This window comes from Centroberyx affinis, unplaced genomic scaffold, assembly GCF_046629955.1.
Source record: "Centroberyx affinis isolate AG114_WGS23_722 - 3 ecotype Tasmania unplaced genomic scaffold, CSIRO-AGI_Caff_v1 ptg000804l_1, whole genome shotgun sequence".
Classification (NCBI taxonomy): Eukaryota; Metazoa; Chordata; class Actinopteri; order Beryciformes; family Berycidae; genus Centroberyx; species Centroberyx affinis.
Window position 1 is genome coordinate 196,141 of NW_027279407.1, and position 23,526 is coordinate 219,666.

At 43.3% G+C, this 23,526-nt stretch overlaps 2 protein-coding genes and 1 non-coding gene across 9 annotated transcripts; 1 reads left to right on the forward strand and 2 right to left on the reverse strand.

Moving 5' to 3' along the window:
• The first annotated feature begins 829 nt into the window (after positions 1 to 829).
• Positions 830 to 9,695, forward strand: LOC139644947 (dynein, cytoplasmic 1, intermediate chain 2a-like). Of its 5 annotated transcripts, XM_071520489.1 has the most exons (17): positions 830 to 929; positions 2,556 to 2,664; positions 2,783 to 2,915; positions 3,378 to 3,462; positions 3,863 to 3,925; positions 4,214 to 4,341; positions 4,439 to 4,525; positions 4,693 to 4,855; positions 4,974 to 5,073; positions 5,318 to 5,443; positions 5,665 to 5,811; positions 6,019 to 6,132; positions 6,811 to 6,944; positions 7,220 to 7,364; positions 7,453 to 7,593; positions 7,897 to 8,022; positions 8,231 to 9,695. In XM_071520489.1, the coding sequence occupies exons 2-17, from the start codon at positions 2,557 to 2,559 to the stop codon at positions 8,327 to 8,329; spliced, it is 1,899 nt and encodes a 632-aa protein (XP_071376590.1). In that variant the 5' UTR covers positions 830 to 929; position 2,556; the 3' UTR covers positions 8,330 to 9,695. The 5 variants fall into 5 exon arrangements, with proteins under 5 accessions (XP_071376590.1, XP_071376589.1, XP_071376591.1 ...); XM_071520488.1 differs by lacking the exon at positions 3,863 to 3,925 and having other exon boundaries at positions 3,327 to 3,462; XM_071520490.1 differs by lacking the exon at positions 3,863 to 3,925.
• LOC139644946 (electrogenic aspartate/glutamate antiporter SLC25A12, mitochondrial-like) lies at positions 9,695 to 21,569 on the reverse strand. 3 transcript variants are annotated; one of them, XM_071520486.1, is made up of 18 exons: positions 21,548 to 21,569; positions 20,725 to 20,778; positions 18,675 to 18,820; positions 18,287 to 18,402; positions 17,543 to 17,682; positions 17,212 to 17,358; positions 16,241 to 16,379; positions 15,998 to 16,091; positions 15,805 to 15,889; positions 15,368 to 15,449; positions 15,099 to 15,257; positions 13,537 to 13,589; positions 13,084 to 13,164; positions 12,442 to 12,582; positions 12,013 to 12,151; positions 11,375 to 11,533; positions 11,178 to 11,268; positions 9,695 to 10,746 (listed from the first exon to the last, which is right to left on the reverse strand). In XM_071520486.1, the coding sequence occupies exons 1-18, from the start codon at positions 21,557 to 21,559 to the stop codon at positions 10,533 to 10,535; spliced, it is 2,052 nt and encodes a 683-aa protein (XP_071376587.1). In that variant the 5' UTR covers positions 21,560 to 21,569; the 3' UTR covers positions 9,695 to 10,532. The 3 variants fall into 3 exon arrangements, with proteins under 3 accessions (XP_071376587.1, XP_071376586.1, XP_071376588.1); XM_071520485.1 differs by having other exon boundaries at positions 15,368 to 15,452; XM_071520487.1 differs by lacking the exon at positions 21,548 to 21,569 and adding an exon at positions 21,167 to 21,190 and having other exon boundaries at positions 15,368 to 15,452.
• Positions 20,103 to 20,175, reverse strand: trnak-uuu (transfer RNA lysine (anticodon UUU)). The gene has a single exon. It is a non-coding gene; the product is annotated as a tRNA-Lys (tRNA).
• Positions 21,570 to 23,526: the final 1,957 nt, after the last annotated feature.

Genomic DNA, 23,526 nt, shown 5'->3' on the forward strand with positions numbered 1-23,526 from the left:
TTAAAAAATGTATAAACTACAATGCAGGGCAAGACTAAAATATTAAGTCACAGGATCAATCCAGGCAGGACTGTTTCAGAGGACAGGCAAACACACAATATTTGTATGCTCATTGTTTGTCCAAATTACAAATTACACTGTATGATGTCATGTTTGTATGTGTGTGTTCATAAAAAATATATGCACAATAAAGTTTTGTGCCAATTCTTTGTGGTACATAGCTCTCTAATGGTAAGAATAAAATGAATCACCATATTGACTCAGAATATACCAGGGAATAGTGTATGTGTGATTTTATGTTTAATTTTAATGTAATCAGTATTCAGGCAGCTATTGTTTATGTGGCAATCACACAGATTGAAAACAAAAACATGAAATGGGCCTTATTGCCTGTTGCCATTTGATTTCCTGAGGCTCGTTTATTTTATTTCACTTTTCCTGACAATAGCATTAAGGAAAAGAAAAGCAGGCTACATCGTTATATTTGATGATGCTCTCTGGTTTGTGGTAAGGATAGTAATGGCATACCTAGAAAAGAATACAAGCATGCAGTTAGTAGAGAAAAAGAGTTTTTGTTTGTGTAAAATATTGAACAGATTAAAGGAGGTTGAGGAAATAAAGGAATCCATGATATCGCAAGGTTCATTATCTGCTGCAGGTCCAATTTTAGGCCTACTTTTTTAGTTTTCAGAGAGCTTGTATGATCCCTGGGTCACACTCCAGTCCGGTAGGTGGCGGTAAAAATGCAAATTGACGTTGTTTACCAACCGCTGATAAATCCACCGAAGAAGAAGAAGGACGAAGCCGAATAACTGTCTCAGTTCCAGCATCATCACTGAGTTCAGCACCATCACTTCTGTCCAAACTTAACACCTCGTAAATTGGATTCTGTTGTTATCTGGCTACACACAGTTCAGATCTGACATCAGGTATTTGAATGTATACTCTCAACTATGTTGCTTTTAAACGTGTTTGGGAAGTATATAGCGGAGAAGCTCGTCCGTTTATCTGCGATGTTACCGTTGAGCTCAGCTGTTCCTTCTGTCTAGGCCCGCGGCTGCCATGGAGATTAGCATGCTAATCCAGCTAGCTATCTATGCTGTGTGTGTATTCGATAATCAGATTATCATCATATAGAAAAACCCTTGACCCGGCAGAAAGGCTACGTAGAATGAAGCACCCACTAAATTAGCACGTTATAATGAAGAAATAGACACAAAGGTGAAATGGAGACTATAGGCGTGAGTCGGTGAAACAGCTCGGCAATGACAGTTGAAATAACGTTCAGGTTTGTCCGCAGTTCTGAATGTTAGATGGAGACTTTCTTGAGCATTTTATATTGTGGCCTGTCCAACTATTACGGACATACCCAACAGAAATGTAATAGGCTCAGGACATGGATTCGACCAGTTTGTTGCTGTTGTGTGTGTATTCTGGCATACATCATTACAGACTCATTAGATTTAAAATAATCTATTGAGATACTGTGTTTAGTACAAAATTCGATATTAACTGAATCTCATAGTGACATTATGCCTAGCCTGAATAACTCTGGAAAAATGCACCGTCTCAGTCATTAATAGTTAGCCATGACATTATGGAAGAGACAGATAAAGAGAACATTGTTGTCAACTACTGTCTTGTGTTCACATGTTTCCAGTGTGACAGGCCCAGGGCTAATGTGCCTGATGCTGCCTGTTTGAAGTCTACTACTAAACTACGGATCATTAAAAAAGCGAAATTGTAGTACTGATTAGTGCCATTTCCAAATTGCATAAAGCAACTTTTTTTATTAGAAGGCAATAGGTATTTATTATTATTCATTAAAATCCAGAAAAAACATCAACCACCATTGTGGACAGTTTTTAAAATGCTTAAAAAGAAATGTCAATGTAATTAAGCTGTTTCAACAACTATAAAAAGATTATTGTGCAGTTTTTAGGCTTTTGTAAATGGTCTTACAGGTCTCACAATGGCCGTGTGCTGATTCACAAATTAGTGCTGGTTGTGAAAAGACCCCAGATGATCACACGGATCTACAGGGAAATTAAGGCAGTATAATAATAATCATAATGTGATACTTTAGTGATGCCTGTAGAGAAACTCTCTTTTCCCTTGCCCCCCTCCACAGGGAGGTCAGAGGTCAGGCTCAGCTACAGGACAGCCATAGCAGAGCTGGTAGAGATTAAGTGTCTTGCTCGAGGACATTTCAGCAGGGCGGATGCTTACCAACACTGGAACTTTAACTGTAGTCTTCCGGTTGAAAGGCAGTCTCCCTCCTCCCTACAACTGAATATATTTAAATTAATAGATCATATATAATAACAAAAGTGTACTGCTACATAAGTAAATAAGAGAGAAAAAGTAGAAACGATTTTTATACTTGAAGACAGCAGCAATTCAGAGTTTTCAGGTTATGACAGAAGATATAGAATGACTCTACTAACCCATCCTATTGATCACTCAGGCTTCCCCACAACCACTCCTTTCTGTTTCTTTCTGACTTTCCTCCCTCCTCACATCTCCCTCCACCCCCTTCCACTTAACTCCTGCAGCATGTCCGACAAGAGCGAGCTGAAAGCTGAGCTGGAGAGGAAGAAACAACGGATCGCCCAGATTCGAGAGGAGAAGAAGAGAAAAGAGGAGGAGAAGAAAAGGAAGGATGTGAGTAGACGGAAATGATAACTTGATAATGATAATGTCCCTACTTTTCCATTTCTCATTCTCTTTCCCTCCCATTCATACTCACAGCTTTAACTGAACTTTTTTTTGTACTCTGTAGGGAGACTCTAAGCGTGCAGTGGAGGTGGGTGGCGGGACTTCCTCTGGCCATGAAGACTCTGACCTGGAGAGGAAGAGGAGAGAGGCAGAGGCTCTGCTGCAGAGTGTTGGCATCACCCCCGACATCTCCCACGGTAACGACACACACACGCATGTCTCTGGCTTTTGTTTACCCCTGCTTTTCTTGCATCACTTTTGGGTTTTCCTTGATTGATTGCAGTGTTTTAAAGAAATCTCCTCTAACCTGTGCTGTAGCTTGGTTTCAGTCACTGCCTGCTTTTTTCCCCTCTCACAGTTCTTAAGCATTGACCATGACCTTTTTTTGCATGACACCTAAATCTGCCTGCCATTTATTTTCATTCTCTCTTCTCTCCCCTTTGTCTGTCTTTCTTCCCTTTTGTGTTTTGACCTCCTCACTGCATGCAAACTCGTACTCACTCACTCACTCACTCACTCACGCCTCCCTCTCTCCCTCCCTCCCTCCTTCGCTCACTCACTCACTCACTCACTCACGCATTGGCACACACACACGCTCGCACTAACAGTTCAGCCCCTTAGGGTAGTAACAGAAGATACGTGTCTGTTTCACTACTTAGTCCCCGCCCCCATGTCTCCCTCCAACAAATCAGTGGGAAGCGATGCAGGCAGCCAAGATTCTGGCGATGGAAACGCAGGACCCAGGTGTGTGTGCGAGACAAATTGGCTTGGTTTAGGTAACTCTTGTGAAGTACGGTACCTGCATGCCAAGTGTGTGTATTAACAACTGAATTATACTTGATGAATTCTGACCTGTCTCCTCTTTGCCTTGTCACCGGCACGCTGCTGATTCTCAATTAACCCTCCCTCTATTCTTCTTCTCTCCCCTGTCTTTCTCCCTTTCTTTTTGCCATCTTCCTCATCTTTTACCTCACTTGTATGGCTCACGTTTTGCCTCTGTCTTGCTCTGTCTCTTCACCTCTTTCATTCTCTCACCGTTTTTTTTCCCATACTGTCAACCTCTGTCTGTCTCTCTCCTCTCTGTCTGTTTCCTCTGTCTCTCTGTCTCTCTGACTAACACCGTCTGGTGGTTTGGCTGTATAAGGACATTGCATTGGGATCCTGACCCCTCCACTCTGCAACTCCACTCCGACTCTGAGCTGATGGGGTACTGCTCCTCTCCTCTCTCCTCTAGCTCGTCTTCCAACTTCTAGTGCTAGAAAACTATTCAATTGTTTTTTTTTGTGTCTGTTTTGTTTGATCTGTTTGTGGCGGTTGGTGTCGTTTCATTAAATGTTAAATGTGTCTGTATGTGTATAAGTGTTAATAATATGTGCGTGTAGATCATTATTTATGTTTCCATATATCTGAATTTTGCGTTTGGTGCTGCATTATACTATGAACCTGTGTGTGTGTGTGTGTTTGTGTGTGCTTATTCCCATGATGCTATGCCTAGGCGTGGAGCTATGAGGCTGTGTATGTCCAAAGTGACCCAGGTGGACTTCCTCCCTAAGGAAATGGTGTCCTACTCCAAGGAAACACAGACACACACTGAGGCACCAGCACCCATCGAACAAAAACCAGGTAAACACACACACACAAACACACACAAACATACACACGCTCCACTCTCCACCTTGACTGGTACAAACTGAATCAAATCTGTGTGTGTGTGTGACAGAAGAGGAAGAGGATGAGGAGATGCCTGATGCTCCAGCAGCAGATGACACCCAGAAGGAGGAGGAACAGGGAGAGGAGGAGGAGGACGGTAAGGATAGGAGTTTGAGCTTAATCTACTGTCTGTTAATCAGCTAAATGCCTAAAATGTAGAGGTGATGAGATTTCAGCTTGCAGAAATTTGGTGAAAGTGTTGAATGTTTAGTTAAATTCAACATTGAATTATTTTGCTTCTCTTATTGAATTGTGAGTGTATAGACTCTCCAAAGGAGCTGACAGAGGAAGAGAAGCTGCAGCTCCTGCACTCTGAGGAGTTCTTGTTGTTCTTCGAGCGAGGGAGCAGGATCGTGGAGCGAGCTCTGGCTGAGCGGGTGGACGTCTGCTTCGACTACAGCGGGAGAGATCTAGAGGATAAGGAGGGGTGAGACACATATAAAAAAACACTGTGTTTATGTGTGGACCAGATAATTGTAAATGGATAGAAATGGATGGACAGATAGATAGAATTGACTCTCTTTGTTTCTCTGTTGCCCTGTCAGAGAGATGCAGGCAGGTGCGAAGCTGGTTCTGAACAGACAGTTTGCAGATGAGGTCTGGACTAAGAACAGAGTGGTCACCTGTCTCGACTGGTCCCCCCAGGTACGTGTGTTTGTGTGTGATACTTTATCGATCCCCATAGGGAAATTCATCTTTTCACTCGTCCCAGAACAGCATTCCTAGATCTGGTAGCGTATTGAGTGTGTGAATGATACAGAGAGCCTGTATAAAATGAACTTTTTAAAGATTGTTGTGTTGACTCCTGCTCGTGAGTCATGCATGATTCTTTCCTGGTTCCACTGCGACTCCTCTGCATCTCTAATGATGCCTGCTGTGTCCGTCTCAGTACCCAGAGCTGCTGGTGGCCTCCTACAACAACAACGAGGACGCTCCCCATGAGCCTGACGGAGTGGCGCTGGTCTGGAACTTGAAGTACAAGAAGAACACACCCGAGTACATCTTCCACTGCCAGGTAGGACAGACCTAACCCTAAAGGGAAAAATTCACATGCAATAGCCCTGCAAGCCATTGTCTGCTAGCCATTGTTACCAAAACTTTATGTGCCAAAATAAATTGGGGCTTCAGATAACCAAATATTAAAGCAGTTATCTTATATCTAAATTGTGTTGTATTTAAACATTCTTCCTCGTCCTCCTCCTCGTCCTCGTCCTCGTCCTCCTCCTCCTCCTCCAGTCAGAGGTGATGTCGACCGGGTTTGCGAAGTTCCACCCCAACCTGGTGGTGGGCGGGACTTACTCCGGCCAGATCGTCCTATGGGACAACAGGAGCAACAAACGCACCCCTGTCCAGAGAACCCCCCTGTCTGCAGCTGCACACACAGTAATGCACTGGAGCACGCACACACACACACACACACACAAAAGGCAGCCATACACCCACACACATTCACAAGCCACTTCCAAGATGTTCCAATGCGATTCACACAGCTATGTGTTTTCTGTGTTTTTTTCTCTGCCAGTATTTTGTCTCTGCTTTTTTGTATCTTTCTCTCTGACTGACTGTGTAAATGTGCTCTGCTGTGTCCAGCACCCAGTCTACTGTGTGAATGTGGTGGGAAGCCAGAATGCTAACAACCTGATCAGCATCTCCACTGATGGCAAGATGTGCTCTTGGAGCCTCGACATGCTTTCCCAGCCACAGGTACATTGCACTTGCATGGATAATTTACATGCTGTTGTTGTTATTATGAATCTGTTTTTCTTGTACAGTTTTTGGGGGTAGTTTTGGTTCTGAGACCCAGGTTTTCCCTAAGGTCAGTTTCAGTTGCAGTAGGTGTTGCAGTTTAAGGACGGCTCCAGGATATATGGACAATTGTGCAATTGTGTTTTTACCATTTACATATTTCTGAATTTTGGGGCTGCTGTGGGGTGCCACTGCAGCTAAATGCCAAGGATTATTTTTAAGTATCATTGTTATCGTTATTGTCAGTATTATTGTTTTTAATTCTTTTTTTTTTTTTTCAAAATATCAGGGTTTTTGGGGAGATAGGCTTTTCATTGATAATTAACTGTCTTGTGTGTTTTGTTTTTTAGTAAAGTGAGTAACTAAACCCCAAAAGCCTGACATCTAATTGCCATCTGCTATTGGATGATCTTTGGTGCCAGGTGATGTCACCAGCTGTTGAACTCTATAGAAGGTGACATCACACAGATGGCAATTTCAGTAGCATGCTTTTTACCATTATATATCAGGCTTTACACAGATTTGAGTTTGGGCTTTAGTTACTCTTTAATCAACCTGTATGATTTGTTAATGAGCCCTGTGTGCAAAGACAGTGCGAGGCTGATGGGTGTGCTGCTGTGTGTGTTCTCCCTGCAGGACAGTCTGGAGCTGGTGTTCAAACAGAGCAAGGCGGTGGCCGTCACCTCCATGGCCTTTCCTCTTGCCGACGTCAACAACTTTGTGGTGGGCAGCGAGGACGGCTCCGTCTACACTGCCTGTCGCCATGGCAGGTGTGTGCCTATTTTAGGGTTACAGCCAGGATGGGAGAGCAACACTGGCCACCAGCAAAACACTGGAAAAGTCTGATTGTGGCCGGTTGTGAATGTTTTTTTCTCTACCAGCCCCTGTGGCAGATTACTAGCCATCGTTCAGAGGTCCTTTTCTATTCTAAAAAAGCTCATCTGACTAGTAAAAAATAGTGAAAGTGGTATGTAGTCAGTGGGTAGTCAGTAGAGGTCATCACAAGTCTAATACCAAGCTGTGTGTGTGTGTGTGTGTGTTACAGTAAGGCGGGCATCACTGAGGTGTTTGAGGGCCACCACGGGCCGGTGACCGGGCTGAGCTGCCACAGCGCTGCAGGAGCTGTCGACTTCTCTGACCTCTTTATCTCCTCCTCCTTTGACTGGACCGTCAAACTCTGGAGCACCAAGGTGAGACACACACACACACACACACACTCACACACACTAATACTAGATGTCCTCTTTCTAAAGATGAATGGTTTCTCCCTCCTTGCAGAGTACCCGTCCCTTGTACTCGTTTGAGGACAGTTGTGACTACGTCTATGATGTGATGTGGTCTCCCACACACCCTGCTCTGTTCGCCTGCGTCGACTTAGCCGGACGCCTGGACCTGTGGAACCTCAACAACGATACCGAAGTACACACGCACGCACGCACGCACGCACGCACGCACGCACGCACGCACGCACGCACACACACACACACACACACACACACACACACACACACACACACAATGTATTGAAACTCCACGTAAGACCTTTCCTCCACTTGAATTTGAAGTTCAATTCCATCCTTTTATGTGCAGAGTAAATCATGACCTTAACGCCCTTGAGCTGAAATTCCTGAAATGTGACTTTTTGGAGATGCAAGATTGTCTGACGGTGGGATCGCAGCACTCCTGAACATACATAATAGTCAGCTGGTGTGTGTTTTTTAGGTCCCCACTGCCAGTGTGTGTGTGGAAGGCGCTCCAGCGCTGAACCGCGTGAGGTGGGATCACTCTGGCAGAGAGATTGCCACCGGCGACTCAGAGGGCCAGGTGCAGGTCTATGACGTAGGGGAGGTGAGACATTATCCCTTCTTACTATTATCATATTATCCTTTCTGTGTCTATTTTACCATTCCTCAGTCATCACTACTTTGGGTAAAGCAAATCCAGTGCGCCGTGGTACAGTCTTCATCAGCTTATGGATCTGTGTAGATACCCTTTAGCTTCCCTCTCTCTGACACGCTGCCCCCTTTTGTCTGACATGCTGTTTGTTGTGCTGCAGCAAATCTGTGTGCCGAAGGCTGACGAGTGGACACGCTTCGTCAGGGCGCTGGATGAGATCAACGAGAACCGAGAAGAAGCGGAGGAGCTGGCTGCCTAACGCCCGGTGGCACAAACGCCACAGCGACGGCCGCATATAAATCGCACTACAGTACACGACGCAAACCCGACACTGCCGAAGGAGCTGAGCTCTCCTTCCTCCGGCTTCCAGCTTCCTTTTTTCCAACTTAACCGGAACATCAACTGGTCTGAGGAGATGTGCAGAGCTAGAATGGCTAGAACAGACAGTTTTTTCGACATGTTTTAGACATGGTTTTAAATGTTTAGAGGTTTATAGTGTTTGTTAGAACAATGAATATGCCATGTGCATAGCAGTAATAGTATAGTAACCACAGTTTAGCTAAAGTTGAAAAGTTCAGCTGAGAGAGGAATACTTGGATGTGGCTGTCCGTTCTATCATTCTAGCTCTAGGATAACATCCTCAGGGCTCCAGACACTGCTCTTCTCCTAAGGCCTCAACCAACTCAGCCCTTTTTTTAAATATGCAAACCTTTGTACTTGCACCTTTTTATTACCATTTGAGTGTTTTTACATGTTTTAATATTTTCCTGACACATGTTTGTGCACATGGCTGGCAAAGTGTGTTTCAACAATGTGGATGATGACAAGCTAACTATATCTTCACTATCAAACCCCCTTCAGCCTCAGCAGCACTTGAATATGACGGCTGGCTAATCCACTCACACATGCACACTCTGGCCTGTGCAGAACTGTGTCATCCTGAAGTTTTAACCACTACAATATTTAATATTTATTCTGGTGGTTGCACTTATTTAAACATTTCATGTACTGTAAAAAAAAAATGCTGCTTTGTACTGAAAGCTTGAGTAGTACATCCCTGACATTAGCACTACAGTCAAGCTTTTTTATGAGGCAAAATGTGTTACTTTTCTTGCCTTGAAGTCGTTGACACTAGTTACAGTTTAGAAGTGCTGTTTTTTTTCTGTACCAAAGCTTGATTACGTTTTATACTCTGTACCCGTGTTTTGAGTAGTACAAAACTGGTTCCTGACTTGTCCTCAACTGAGGTTTGAAGATGAAGGCCTATAGCTAAGAGGTTGGAAATTCATTTTTAACCACAGACCTTGAGTTGGGTCCTATTCAATTTCTATGATTTTTTCCATCCAACTTTCATTCCATCCAGAATGCAGCCTGTATGAAACTGGTTACAATCTCACCAGGCTGTAAACAAAAGAATAGCAGATTTGAAACCTTTTGTCCTTGACTTAGTGTTCATGAGCTAAAAATGCACTGTAGCAACCATATTTAATATCAAGCGACCAAGATCAGTATTCTACCTAGACTTATTGTACTGTATTTTTCCCTACTATTGTTCCCAATACAGTCAATGGTTGCACTTTCTCATTGAAATAAAACTCAGTCATATTAGTAAAATTAAAACCATATGGATGATTTATTTCAATAAAATACAATACAATGGATGAACTGAAATACATTTAATTTATTAATACCTAATTCTCTGCTCATGATTCTTGTTTATCAAGAAAACACTTTTAATTGAAAAGTTCTGTACATCAGTAAGAGTGATTCTCAGAGACCAAGGCCAAGCGTCCCACATTACCATATCGTTCCAGTGTTACTGTATCATGACGCTGGTTGAATGTTACCATAGCACTGTCTTGCAACATTATTGTAACAATTGCTTCCTGTCAGTGCAGCGTCTCTGTACAGATCTACAATATGTACAGTAGCCTCCTGTGCGAGGACCAATCAAGAGTAAAGCCCCACACACCATGCTGCCCAATCTAATATTCCCTATGCTTACTGTCCAATCAGAGAAGTCCTACTTACACTGTGCATCAGACAGAATATAAATCATATCCGCTACTCATGAGAGAGAAAGAGAGGAGTGCCCGAGGCTCCATTTTATACAAATGCTGGAGAGAAGAACACAAAGAATGGAGAGGATAGGAGCATGCAGCCACTGAAGATGCAGCACAGTCGGAGTTTGCTGTCTGCTCCTCCACATCCGAGCCGGCAGCCAGCTCTCCGCCACCAGGACTGGCTGAAGACCACTGGGGCTGACCCTCACCCTGGGGAGAGTAGCGGGCCAGTGTGTTTGTTCCTATGTTAATGGCCCTTAGTTGTGGAGTGTTCAAAACGTTTAACAGTATGCGTACGCTGCACATTTTAATTATGGTTTTGTATGTGTATCTATCTAAGTGTGTGGCTCCTGGTAGAGGAGGAGGAGGGATGGCGAAGTGATATGGAGATTCAGATCTCTAGGGGGCCGGGGTGGGCGTGGCCAGGGCCGGCTCTGGGTGATGTATGGAAACCACGCCGGAGGACTTGAATTTGGGCAGGTGGAGGCCGAACTTGTTCTCCACTCCGGCGAAGGTAGCGGCGGCCAAACGGTAGCCTCCGACGTGCTCCGCGTTGATGGGAGGAAGCTCCGAGATGCGAGACTTGGGCGTGGGCTCAGACCCGGCCGGACGACTGTGGAGAGAAGAGGGCAGAAAGGGACAGGAATAGTTTATCTGTTAAAAGGCTAGAATTCAAAGCGTCTTTTCAATGCAACTTAAATCATCTAATCACAATAACAATTATGAGAATTAAATGAATCACAGGAGGATGTTATCTAAAGGATCGTTCTTCAGTTTCACATATCAATATATCAAAAGCAGATGAATATGCGCACATAATTAAAGGATAATCAAATGTTCCCTGCCTCTGGAGCCACATGGAGCCATACTGGGCTAGGATCAAATCCCACTAGTGCTTTCTCTCCTGTGCATCCTCTACCCTGTCTCCCTCTACTTTCCAACTGTCTAAATAAAAAAAAAAATAAAAAATACTAAAAGCTGACTAGACTGCCTGCTCTCCTTTTAACAAAAAATAAGTAAATGAATATTCTGAATACAACTTACTGTCCTCCAAAGTCGACGTAGAACCACCTCTGCAGGAGCTCATAAGTCACCAGAGTCACACCGAACTGTGGAGAGGACCGACACACACGAGCTGGAGAGGAGACAGGGAAGATCCAAAAGGTTTAAAACGGAGACGTATTCGACACACTCACTGTTTAATTGCAGTAACACACACACACACAGTCATGCACACTCACCTCCAGCGCCCTTCCACAAAGCCCTGAATCCCTCCTCTTTCATTATCTTCCTGAAGCAGTCAATGACTCCTGAGTAGGTGGTCTGTCCTGCCCTCGCTGCGACTTGCAGACGTGTCTTGATGACATCAGCAGGCGTCACAAGGGAGGCTGCAGGGATACCTGGGAAACAGAGTTATCAAAAATGATCAGAGGAGGCTCAGTCCTCTCCAGACACAGTCAAGTGGGGCGGTACAAATCATTACCAAATCATGATCAAATACACATCATGATTTCCAGTTGTTCATATATACTGTTTTTTTCTCAAAGTGTGTATAATTCTAAGATCGTCATATCACCACCCCTAGTTTTGTGCATAGACAATAACTGCAGGATGTTATGACATACGACACACTAGTTTGTAGCTAAAAGAAATTGCACGGCACTGTCTTAAACTGTGGTTTGCGTGCCACAGATCCAACTAAACAACAGCTACTGTAATGTTTCTGTAATGCAGCATTTCATGATACTAACTACAGACTAATCATGGGATCCTCAAGAAAGCCTAGACCTTTGTAGACTAAGAGTCACCAGGGTATAGCCATATTCTAAATGACAGTTGACAGACTACTGCTGCTATTCTGAGTCATATGTGAGGTTACCTGCAATTGCTCCAGCAGTGAGAAGCTGCAGAGCTCCCAGCCTGCCTTGCTCATCAGCCAGCTCGGCCTTGGTGTGGGCATACACTGGGAAATAGATGGCTGAGAAGGGGATGTCTCTCAGGAAACATGCTTTAGCACCCTAGACAGACACACAGAGAACACAGAGTTGTATTGCGAACGTGTGTGTGAGTTAAGAGTGTGAAAAAGTGAGAGAGAGACAGAGAGAGATAGTGAGGATGAATGCCAGACAGAATAAGTGTCTGTGAATTATGCAGAGGTCCCTCTCTGGATATAATGTCAATCAATGTCATCACACGGAGACAGATAAACAAAATGCATTTTCCCAAAGACAAATCAGCTCCTTATATGCACCCTCGAAGGACTTTGACCAGCCTGAAAGGAGGATACATTCATGCAAACACACAGTACCTTGTAGAGGCCAAAGAAGCCCAGGTCCCGGACCACATTAAGTGCGCTGACTCGTGGTCCAGTGGTGATCTCGCCTGCCACCTGCAGGCGGATCTTGACTATCTCCAGAGGGTTGGTAAAGATCACCTGGGAGCCCCCAGCCTGGAGAGGTGGGGAGAAGAGGGGCTTGTTCACACATTTACTTAAAACACTACTGTTTCTGCAACTCACAAGCTCATAGCTGAGGGGTGGGAGAAAAGTCTTGATTACTGAAAGACTATGTAAACATTAAATCCTGACCAATCATTTAGTTTGCCATTTCATCTGACTGTCACTTAACAATTAAGTCCCACGGGGACAAGAGCTCTGTAACAATCACAAATGATACTGATCTGCATGGGACTGAAATCACCGAATCACTCTAGTAAAAACTACATTACCAGACCTTCTCTAGCAATACTAATGCTGTCCAAACAGGGCTTAAAAATGAGTGAGCAGGTAGACGTCTTGCCAAAGGACACCAAAAGGACCACTAGCCCTCCCTGTCCCTCCCTGTCCCTAAACACTAGCCCTCCCTGTCCCTCCCAGCATTGACATTTCTGGCTTGTTGGTCTCTGCTATTGTTTTTTCCACTGTTTGAATGGTAGGAGCCCTGGTACTTACACAGCCACCAGCCATGACCTCCGCAAAAAAAGGGATGGTGCCATCTTTAGTGGTGAATTTGTCTCTTACAAAGTCATTCATCTATGGGACACAGAAACACGCTGGCATGAGACTAGAGACAATACAGCGTCATGCAAAATACTCCAAATCAGTCAATCATTATCACTTCTTCACTTTTTATAGACTTTTCACTTTTTATAGACTTGCTTTTTACCATTATATTGTTTTTAACCATTTATTCTCATTTTTCATCATGGTCTTCTTGTTTTTACTGTAAGAGTATGATGTATGCTTTTATTTGATTGATAAAGCACTCTCTTTTAAAAAGGTGCTACACAAACAAAGGTTATTATTACCATCATAACTTAATAAATATTGTGTGCATGCAATCTGGCTAAGGCGAATGGAAGGGGATTATGTGTGGGAATAAGGCCGGAGCAGGGAGGGTCTCACCGTGAGTTTGATGGCCTTCTCTGGTGCTACACCTATAAGCTGGGGGACCAGACCTGTGGGGCATCATGGGGGATTGAGTGACAGGAGAATCTCATTTCATTAGTACTACTGTGCAGACAGCAGCAAGAGAGGAGAAACCAAGAGGAGGTAAGATGGAACAAAAAAAAAAACATCAGATCAAAAAGGATGGTTAAAAAGAAAAATGCCAACAAACTGAAAGAGATTTTACAAAAGAGATGAAAGGTGAGGAGCCTGAGAGAAGTGGACGGAGAGATAAAAGGAAGGAATAGGGAGACAGCTGACTAAAATAGGGCATCAGTATAGCATAAATTCCCCAATAATAAAATTCTAGTAAAAAGAACCACGTCTATCAAAGCATAAATTCAAGTAAAGCAATATATTTTCCTGCTATTTTTACACAAGGAAGGATGTAGCATCTCTTTAATGGAGAAAAAAAAAATTGTTTTATTCAAGGCTCCTGAATGAATGATCAAAGCCGTTATTGTTCAGTAAAAAATAATAGATCAAATCTCAGTATTGGTTGACACCGAGTGAAAAAGGAGGTATCAGCATCAACCAGTACAACCCCAAACAGGACTACACAATAGAGATGAGACATTTTCAGAAAGCTAATGTTACTTCAGGACAGAAGATATGTGTGCAAGAAACAAAGGGTGCAGTGGGGTGGGAAATAAAATACAAGAATGGGGAAAAATGGAGATGAGGAGGACCCACAGCTGAGATGAATACAAGAAATTGAGGTAAGGAAACTAAAATACACATAATTTGTGTCTGGGAAGACTTTTTTGAACTTAAAGGATAAGGCTGGTGTTTTTTTAATGCATTGCTTACTGTCAACAAATCCTATGAAAAAAACAAAATCAACAATGCGTTTGCTCTACTCTCGTCACTTTCTGACTTCCCACGTACCGTTTTTCGCCGTCAACCCGGAAGTCATTCACTCCAATTATAAGCTAAAAACCTTGAAATACAGCTCACAAAGACATAGTTTCTATTTTAAAAATCGCTAACTGTTACCACAAAAATCAGGCTGTTGTAGTCATTACCAAATCAAATTCAAATGGGAACAAATTCTTCATTACGCCGGGGACTATTTTCGGTGCTACGGAACTACTTTCCTGAGATCGCAAACTGTTTGCAGCCGACTTATTAAGTTGTTTGAGGAAAAGGTCGGCTGGCCTGGTGCATCGCGATGATGAAATATGCTGCCAGAGCAACGGCATGGCTCTTTGACGTGTTTTTAATCGTTTTTTTAATACAATGGAGGTCTATGGCTGCTGGGACATGGCTGCATTGGCCACCGGCTACATGGACGAGACTTGTTGGCAAAACAAAATCATCGCGGATTTTGTTATTTTCATAGGATTTGTTGATGGTAAGCAATGCATTAAAAAACACCAGCCTTATCCTTTAACTTCAACAAATCACTAGACTATACCATTTAAAATTATACTAATAAGTTAACTAGGAGTGTTATGAATGCAGAGGAAATGGGGGGGGGGGGTGCTCTTTAAGTATATCTCCTCTCTGATGTGGCGTACCTCTGTAGAAGCCGAAGAAGCCCTCGTAGCGAAGCACCTTCTTAGCACAGTCAAAGCTGTTCTTGTACATCAACTCTCCAACAAAGGAACCTGTGGACCTCTGGTTCTGCATACGAGTCTTCACCAAGTCTATGGGGTACACTGCTGTAGCTCCCGTGGCTGCGCACACACAAACACACACAAACAACACACTAAATACACAGTGGATACATCAGAGGCTGCCACGTGTCCCTGAGAAAGCGATCTGTCTTGGGGAGACCCTTACTCACCTCCAGCCAGGGAACCCAAGGTGAACCTGTAGGCGGACTCTGCCGCTTGGAGCCACACAGGCCTGGAGCCGTCCCCATGAGCCTGCTGGCACACAAATGGAGACCATGGAGCATTTATATTATGCATATGTGTGAGTGTTTTGCACCACATGAGGTCCTATTTATTCTGTGTAACATGTATATCAACAAATACAGCGTTACACAATCACTGATGTGTCTCCGTAGAAACACAATCACTGATGTGTCTCCGTAGAAATCAGATCAAAACAAAGTTCTATACATTCATCGTGTAAATAAATACTGGGATAAGCAGAGGGTGTTTTAGAGATTGACAGCCAATTGCAACTGTGTTTTGCCAAGAATGCCCCTCATTTGTCAGCACACACACACACACACACACACACACACAAACACAAACAAACACATGCGCACGCCACCTGTTTCTGTGTTTCAGCCAGGTGGTAGGGCAGAGATCCTTCCTCTAACGGAGCTATCCTCTCGATGTCAGCAAGGTTCAGGCGCCTAATACACAAACCATTCTTTTCTATCATCAACATCATTGTAATTACATATATATCACAATATATAGTAGCCAATCAGTAAGTGTTGAGTGAGTGAGTGAGTGTTTACCCAGAGGGAGAGTGCAGGCCTGATAACTGGTACAAGATGTCAATCTCCATGGGAGTGATCTGACCAAACTTGTTGGCAGCATGAACAAACTCCTCTGTGGAGAGAGATGGAGAAGAGAAAGTCAACGTAAACAATTCAATGACCTTTGAATAATAGACACATACCCGACACACTCATGTGAGCCTCTTTTCTGAAGGTCAAAGAAACAGCATCATACCAGTGTGCCAGTCTGTGTGTGAGTACCTTTGGTCACCAGCGTGTCCTTGCGTGTGCCAGCCAGTGTGCTGTAGATCTTGCGGATCAGCTCCATGTTGTTGAGGAGGGCGTTGAAGGCATTGAAGTAGGAGAAACTGACCATGTGAGAGGTGCTGCCACCTGCAGCCTGGGAGAAGCACAGCAGCACACATCACTCAAAGCACATTACTCCACATTTTTCAATATTTGACTAATACTGAGTAAACCAAGAGATACAGTTGCAACTCAACTCAAAGTCAAATGTGTGATTCCTTGAGCAGTACCCAATACTGTCTTATGGAATTTAAAATAGTACACACGATTTTCTGGAAACAGAATCTTTGCCTTTGCAGAAATTACAGGACCTGAGTATCATATCATTGCTTTTGTAAACTATCACTTTATGCCTGCCAAGAAATCTCTGAGGTTATTGTGGGAACGTAAGGAAACGCCTAACATAAACAAGCTCGTAATTTGTGATAAGCTGAGACCAGATTGGTGCAAGTTACCGTATTGGGGCCGTTGTGACAAGTGGTAGTCTAAGGCAGGACTATACTTTAATGGATGTTCATTAATAGGCCTAATCAGTGACCTGTTATTTAGGCCTTTTTTTGACTATGTGCAACATCAATCAATGTTACCACCAATGTGGCAGCCTGTTAAAGTTATTGTACGTATTGTATTGTATCTCTGTATCCTGCAGCTCTATATGCACAGTGGGGTTTTTGAAATCTTTGGGACTGACCAGACCAACCAGACCGACCGACAGTGACTTGTATAATTAGCTGCTGGTCGAAGCTCAAATTAATGCATGGACACATGGAGTAGACTCTTGGTGTTTGAAGGATCAGAGTCTGTCTTAAAATAATATAACTGATGATCCATAACACCTTAAATATTTTTACTGTGCTCCATATTCTTCCCTTTCCTCCCCTAAGCTCCCAATGTCCATCTGTCCCCTGCTGTCCTCTCTTACTCACAGAGACCAGGTTCTCTTCCACAAAGGGTGTGAGCATGTGGTGTCTGATGGTGGCCATAATGTCACTGAAGTCCATGGCGGAGATGGCGCCACTCTTCCCCTTGTCCTTTTGGGCAAATGCCTGGCGTGCATGCTCCAACTGCAACTCCTACACAATGACAACACAAGACTGAGTGGAAATATGGAAGTCAAAGCATAAATGTGTGCGTGAGAGAGAGATGGAGAGTGAAAGTGAACGAGTGAGATTGAAAGAGCGCTGCTGTTCCATTGTGTGTGTGTATGCGTGTTTAAATGTCTACATGTCTTTCAGCAGTGTGTGCAATCTTGCATACCTGTAGGAACTGGGTGAACTCGAGGTAGCTGAGGCGTTTCTTGCGGTCGTGCCCAAAGTGCAGGCGGATGAATTCACAGTCCCAGTTGAAGGGAATGTGGTGGTGCACTGTGGTTTGGCTGAAGATGTCCCGCACATTCTCTGGAAAACACACACACACACAAACACACACTTATTAATGGTTTAATTAATTAATGAATCAATATATTGATGCACACATAATTTGTCAGTCGGACAAATGAAAACAATAAATAGGTTTTTATTTTCAAGTTATATAGTTTAGTAAAATCGTTTAAATGCACAAATCTGTGGAGGGACATGACATAAGCTTTCTGTGTGAGGTAAGAAAGAAAGAAGTAAGAAAGAGTGCATGAGAGTGGTTGTGTAAGTAAATGCATCCATGTGTAATGGCTTAGACCTAAGAATAATCTGGTTAACGATGTCAGGTTAGTAAATTCTTTCTCCACACAGCACCACAGGGAAACATGAAAATTATGCTGACAAAACATACAAACACACCAGCGATGGGTTCGATGCACTTTGAGGTCGATCAATTAATTCAGTGGATTTTCTTCAAAATTTGAAAGTTGAAAATCTTTACACAATGTATCCAGTGCATAAATAAATTATAGAGAATAGGTAGATGGCAGTTTCAATTTGTATTTCGAATTAATTGAATTGAAAGTGAATCGAACCCAACCCTTACTTACAAGTACACTCACACAGAACACACAACGGTCCATACCGAAGGAAATATCTCCAGTTCCAGTCTTGTCAAACAGCTGGAAAGCTACTATGAAGAGAGCGTCTGGTACACACAGCACCGACTCAAAAGCTAGGAACTCCTGGAACGAGATCAGCCTGCCATTGTGTGTGTGAAGGAGAAAAGAAAAATGTATTGTTAAACACAAACACATAAAAGATTAACATGGAGAAGACCCAACATTGATGTGATCAGCACAGTGAGTGTGAGAGAGTATCTGTGCATGCTGAACGCATGTACAAACAATCATTATTAGGAGTAATTCTCTGAGTTTTATCTTATCTCTAAGTGGCTGTAATGGCAACTACTGATCAGACACGACTCCATAAACTCTCAATTAGTGATAAGCTGTGTGCTGTACAGTACATACCCGTCCTTAGTGGTGTCAGCTACGCCAGCGATGAGCTGTACAGTTTTGGGGTTGTGGTGGATCTGTGTGTGTAGTCCGAGGTACTTCTGGACAAAGTCTCCTGGGGTCATGAACCTCTCTCCATCCTTGTCCGCTACACTGGCATACTGAGGGGAGGACAAGAGACAATAACGGGGGTTCCTACCCCTTTACACACTCAAACTTCTTTTCCCTTGTCCTTTCTCCTGACAGACCTGGGATCAGAGTGTTTAATTAAGTCAAGTGATTTAACCTGGTGTTATGCCGTGTCAACAGTGACTTGGTGGCTTCAGTCAGCAAACAAGCATTACAATTATTTATCTTCCATAGAAACCAATAACCAAAAAGCTGTCAGCTACTTTTGTCCAAACTATTGAGCAAACGGCACTTGTACACGTGCACTTCTAGTAACCTCAGTAAGTAGTGCACGCCATTTACATAACCATGAGCTAAGCCATGTCAGGAGCATGGCTTTATATTGGCTATGTTACCAACAGCTTTGTCAACCCTCACAATGCCCTGGCCAGGACCTGTTTGGTCAACGTTCAGAGGCATGTTCATTCATGAAGCATGACAAGTAAACACGGGTCAGCAGTACTAGACTGCACTCATGTTAACGCTCTCTAAAAAGTGTGAAGTTACTGTTTACAAATACCATTATAAATATGTGAGTTTGGAGCAAATTGTAGAACTGCAAGTTACACTTTTTTGTTTTCACAACTTGAGAACCTGTCGGATTGGGTGCAACTGGTCTGTGCAATGTGAAATGACAGCTGCACAACCAGCTCTATACAATGTAATGTGAATTTGACAAATTTGAAATTAAAATTAAAAAACCTTCTTACATTGGGAATCTTACTGAGCAGGCCGCCCAGATAAAGCCCATGTATGGGAAACACTGCGGAGAGCACACCAAGACCCAATGCCCTTGTCCTTGCAGTCATGACATGACATGACAGAATTACAACGTGGGCCCACAATAGTGCATGCATGTGCAGACACACCAACACTAATGTGTTCAGCTTGTGCAGGTAAACTATTTGGCCTATTTATATCCACACACTGGCAACTGCTGGCCCACACAAATGTCACACAGCGGGTCACACGCAGGAGGCAGTGATTCTATGTGAACGGTAACTAAGCCAGCTACAAATGTCACTCTTATCGTCTCATGCCATCTCATGGCCATACACAACCAGCCTGCCCTTGTGTGCTCTAATGACACGCTATAGCCTTTACTCTGACTCAGAAGCTGTTTATTGTGAAGAACATACCATGTACAAGCAATATGTCTTGGTAATATGATGCCGAGTAACAAGGTGAAACCGTACTATCTGATCTGCACAGTACAAGGGCATGCAGGACCTCACTTGTAGTGCAAAGGAGACAGCACAAGAAAATGCATTACTTCGCCCGAACAGGGACTTGAACCCTGGACCCTCAGATTAAAAGTCTGATGCTCTACCGACTGAGCTATCCAGGCTCTGCTCTTTAAACACATTCCTTTCTCCCGTCATGAATATCAAAGCAGAGACAGACAAGGGAAAGCTGAGATGAAGGAATTTATCTTGCAGCACTAAACCAAAAACAGCCACCACACTCACAAGGATATCACCTGCTTACTGAACAACCATTACCAGCAGTAACCTTTAGCTTTTAACCTCTGTCATCCGGCAGAAAACAGAGCTGCCGCGGTGCAAAGTTTGGGTAACTGATGAGGATGCTCATTGACAGTCTATTCAGTCATAATTGCTTCTGACAGCAGTCTGTGTAAGGCCTAAATCTGTGTCTAACGTTGCAATCAAAACCCCATGACACAATCTTACTAGCCTACTCACCAAGTGACTATGAAAACCGTGCTGGCTCAGTTGTATTTCTCATCAATTCAAAACCATGTCACAGATAATTCTGATGACTATGTTAATGTTGAGCATATATATTACTATGCGCATGGTCTATGCATAACCCTGGCCTTGAGCAGGAAACAATTACACTGATTTTCCGAGAGTTATGAAATGTTTGCCACCCTTACCTTCTGAAAGATTGCCTTCAGCTCACTTGGGTCCCCGCGTTTGGTAGATTGCACCTGCAGCCACACAACAATAAAATGGCTTTAATATGATATTGTTCGAACAGTGAATAAATATGTGTATTTAGATTTCAAAAGAAAACTGCTGATTGTAGCAAGTATTGCAAGCGCTGCACTGGACAAAACATGAAGCAAAACAAATGAGTTGCGTGGGGTTGATGTCTCCTTGAAATGTCCACTGCTTTGAAGGAGACAGTACAACCCATTGCTACAGCGGCTTTAAACCGCTGCTAAGCGACTACACACTGGCACAGTAACAAGTACATCAAGTTAGGCAGCTAACCAACCAACCAACCAACCAAAAAGCCAGCCATCTACACAAGCTGAAGCTAGAATTGGCTAGCTAGCTAGCAAGCACAACTACTCAAATAAAGAGGACACAAACCGTAGCAATGACATGTTACGTATTAAATCGGCAAAGAGGCGAGAAGACAAGAGCAAGTTAACAAAGAGTCGTCTGTTGTGAAACGATGCGAGTTCAGCTAGCGCTAGTCATTTTATCTAGCCCCTCTTAACAGTTTGACAGCTGGTTAGCATTATCTCGCTAAGTTCGAGGTTGTGGATGTTTCATCAAGGCCAGCCACCGCCGGGCGTTAGCTAGCCCAGTGATGCTACAGCCTTTGAGTTCACCGCATCCGCAGAAATCCTATTCGGATAGGACCACAAACTCTAGCTTTCACAATTCCTACACAAGAAAACGAACAAAACATGCAGACATGTTAAAGTAGATATTTGAAAATTGTTAAGAGAGCGATGCCGAAGTCACCTTGACCGCCATGCTGGTTTGACGTCACGTACAGTGGCGAGCAAAGCGCACGCCCTCGAATGTGTAGAGTGATGAAATGAAAGTAATAAAGCGGGGGTTCGTCAAACGTTCATGCCAAGTAAGAGAAGCCCCCTCCAAAGTAGCTACACGTTATGCCTCAGAGATGTTCTCCCTCGGACACTCATGCGAGAGGCTTTTTGAATTTATCCACATATTTAATCTCTGTGAAAATATGACAGGTCTCATTTTTCTGGAGGAACTCTGAAACCCCCCCAAGGACCCCTGGGTGTCCCCAGACCCCACTGTGGGAACCATTGCCATAAAGGCAACACAACGTATAATAACAAACTGTCGCCCAAACACACATTCTAGTCTCTTGTTTAATGGTAGGGTGTGTCCTGAGTGAAGGTATTTGCTCTCTGCAATCATGTGACTACTACAGTCAACTGGGGATAGTGTAAGGAGGCGCTTTTCCTGCAGTGGGGCGGAATTCCACACAGATTCCCAAACGAGCTTGTTTGTGGGACCTTTCCTTGCAAGCTTCAGTTCAGTAAAGTCGAGTCGGAATGACAACACAGACACGTAGGCACACAAGCTCTCTCTCTCTCTCTCTCTCTCTCTCTCTCTCTCTCTCATACTTATACTTCAGTGAAGATTTGTTTACCAGTGTTATTCTCTCAAGGTGGTATTTGTAAGAGAGGAGAGAGGGAGAGAGGACACTTTATTGATTCCCGTGGGAAAATCGGTTGCAACAGCATTTGAGTCAGTTAGGAAAAGACCGATATAGTGTAAACAATAAAAAGTAATACGAAAATAAGCAATAAAAACAGTGTACGATTAATTAAAAATAAAGGAATAAAATAGAATTTACTTATAGATGTGCAAAATGTGCATTGTATTCACATTAACAAGTCTGCAGAGGGCGTAGCCTAAAGTGTCGTGACTTGCAGACTAGCACTATAAAAAAAAAACTGTAGCCTACACCTTATCACATATATGGCCTATTACAGAATGTTTGGATACGTGCACCAGCTATCAGCAAAGCTCCAGTAACATATGTAGCCTTCAGAAAAATGCCAGTGGGTTATAGCCTATGCATTATCATCAACATTGAACAGAAAAGGTGTCATATACAGTATGCCATCACGTGCAGAAAAGTCTCCACCGTCCAGGATTTGTCTATTCCTTCCCAACACTGTGCAAAATGCTGCTGCAAACCAGTGAAGTGTGAAACTGCCAGTGGTCTGCAGGAGGGAAATAAGAAACTGCCAATTGACACAGCTCTCTGACCACAGGCTTTTCTTTTCCGGTTTCACTTACCTTTATCCCCCTCTTCAAGGAAAACTGACTTTGTTGCCACATCAGTAGACAGAGAGAATGTTTATTTATGTGCTGAGAGCTGTTGTCACTTTTTATTTACTTACTAGACTAGTGGATGAGAGCTTATCTCAGTGACCTTGGTGAGGCGTTCATATGAGATATCAACAGTGTTTGTTGTCACTGATAAGGTGGTGACCTATATCTCCACTACCTGCACTGGGCATGGCCGCAGAGTTATGTAACTTAATGTTTAACAGTCAAGGAAATATCCTCTGCTGCAGTGAGGATGTCCTCTACTGGTGTTTCACAACTAGTGGGTCGAGACCCAAACATGGTCCTCACAGGGTCGCAGACAATAAACATTTTATATAGGGAAAACTTGTGTTGTTATGTTTTAGACTCTTATGGTGCACATTGTGGATGAAAGTGTAAATTTCAATTACGACTTAATTATTATCAATTGAGTAATCTAGAAAATAGGCTACTAATACTGGTTGAATGCTTTATCATCTTGTATGGAAATATCTTTTCTTCGTTGTCTGAAAGATGAAAATGGAAAAACTATCTTGCTAAACAAAGAAACTGCTTTGGGAGGGCAGTTGTTCAAGTTCATATTGCACATAATTTTATACCTGTATTTTTTTTTTATAGATTTGATT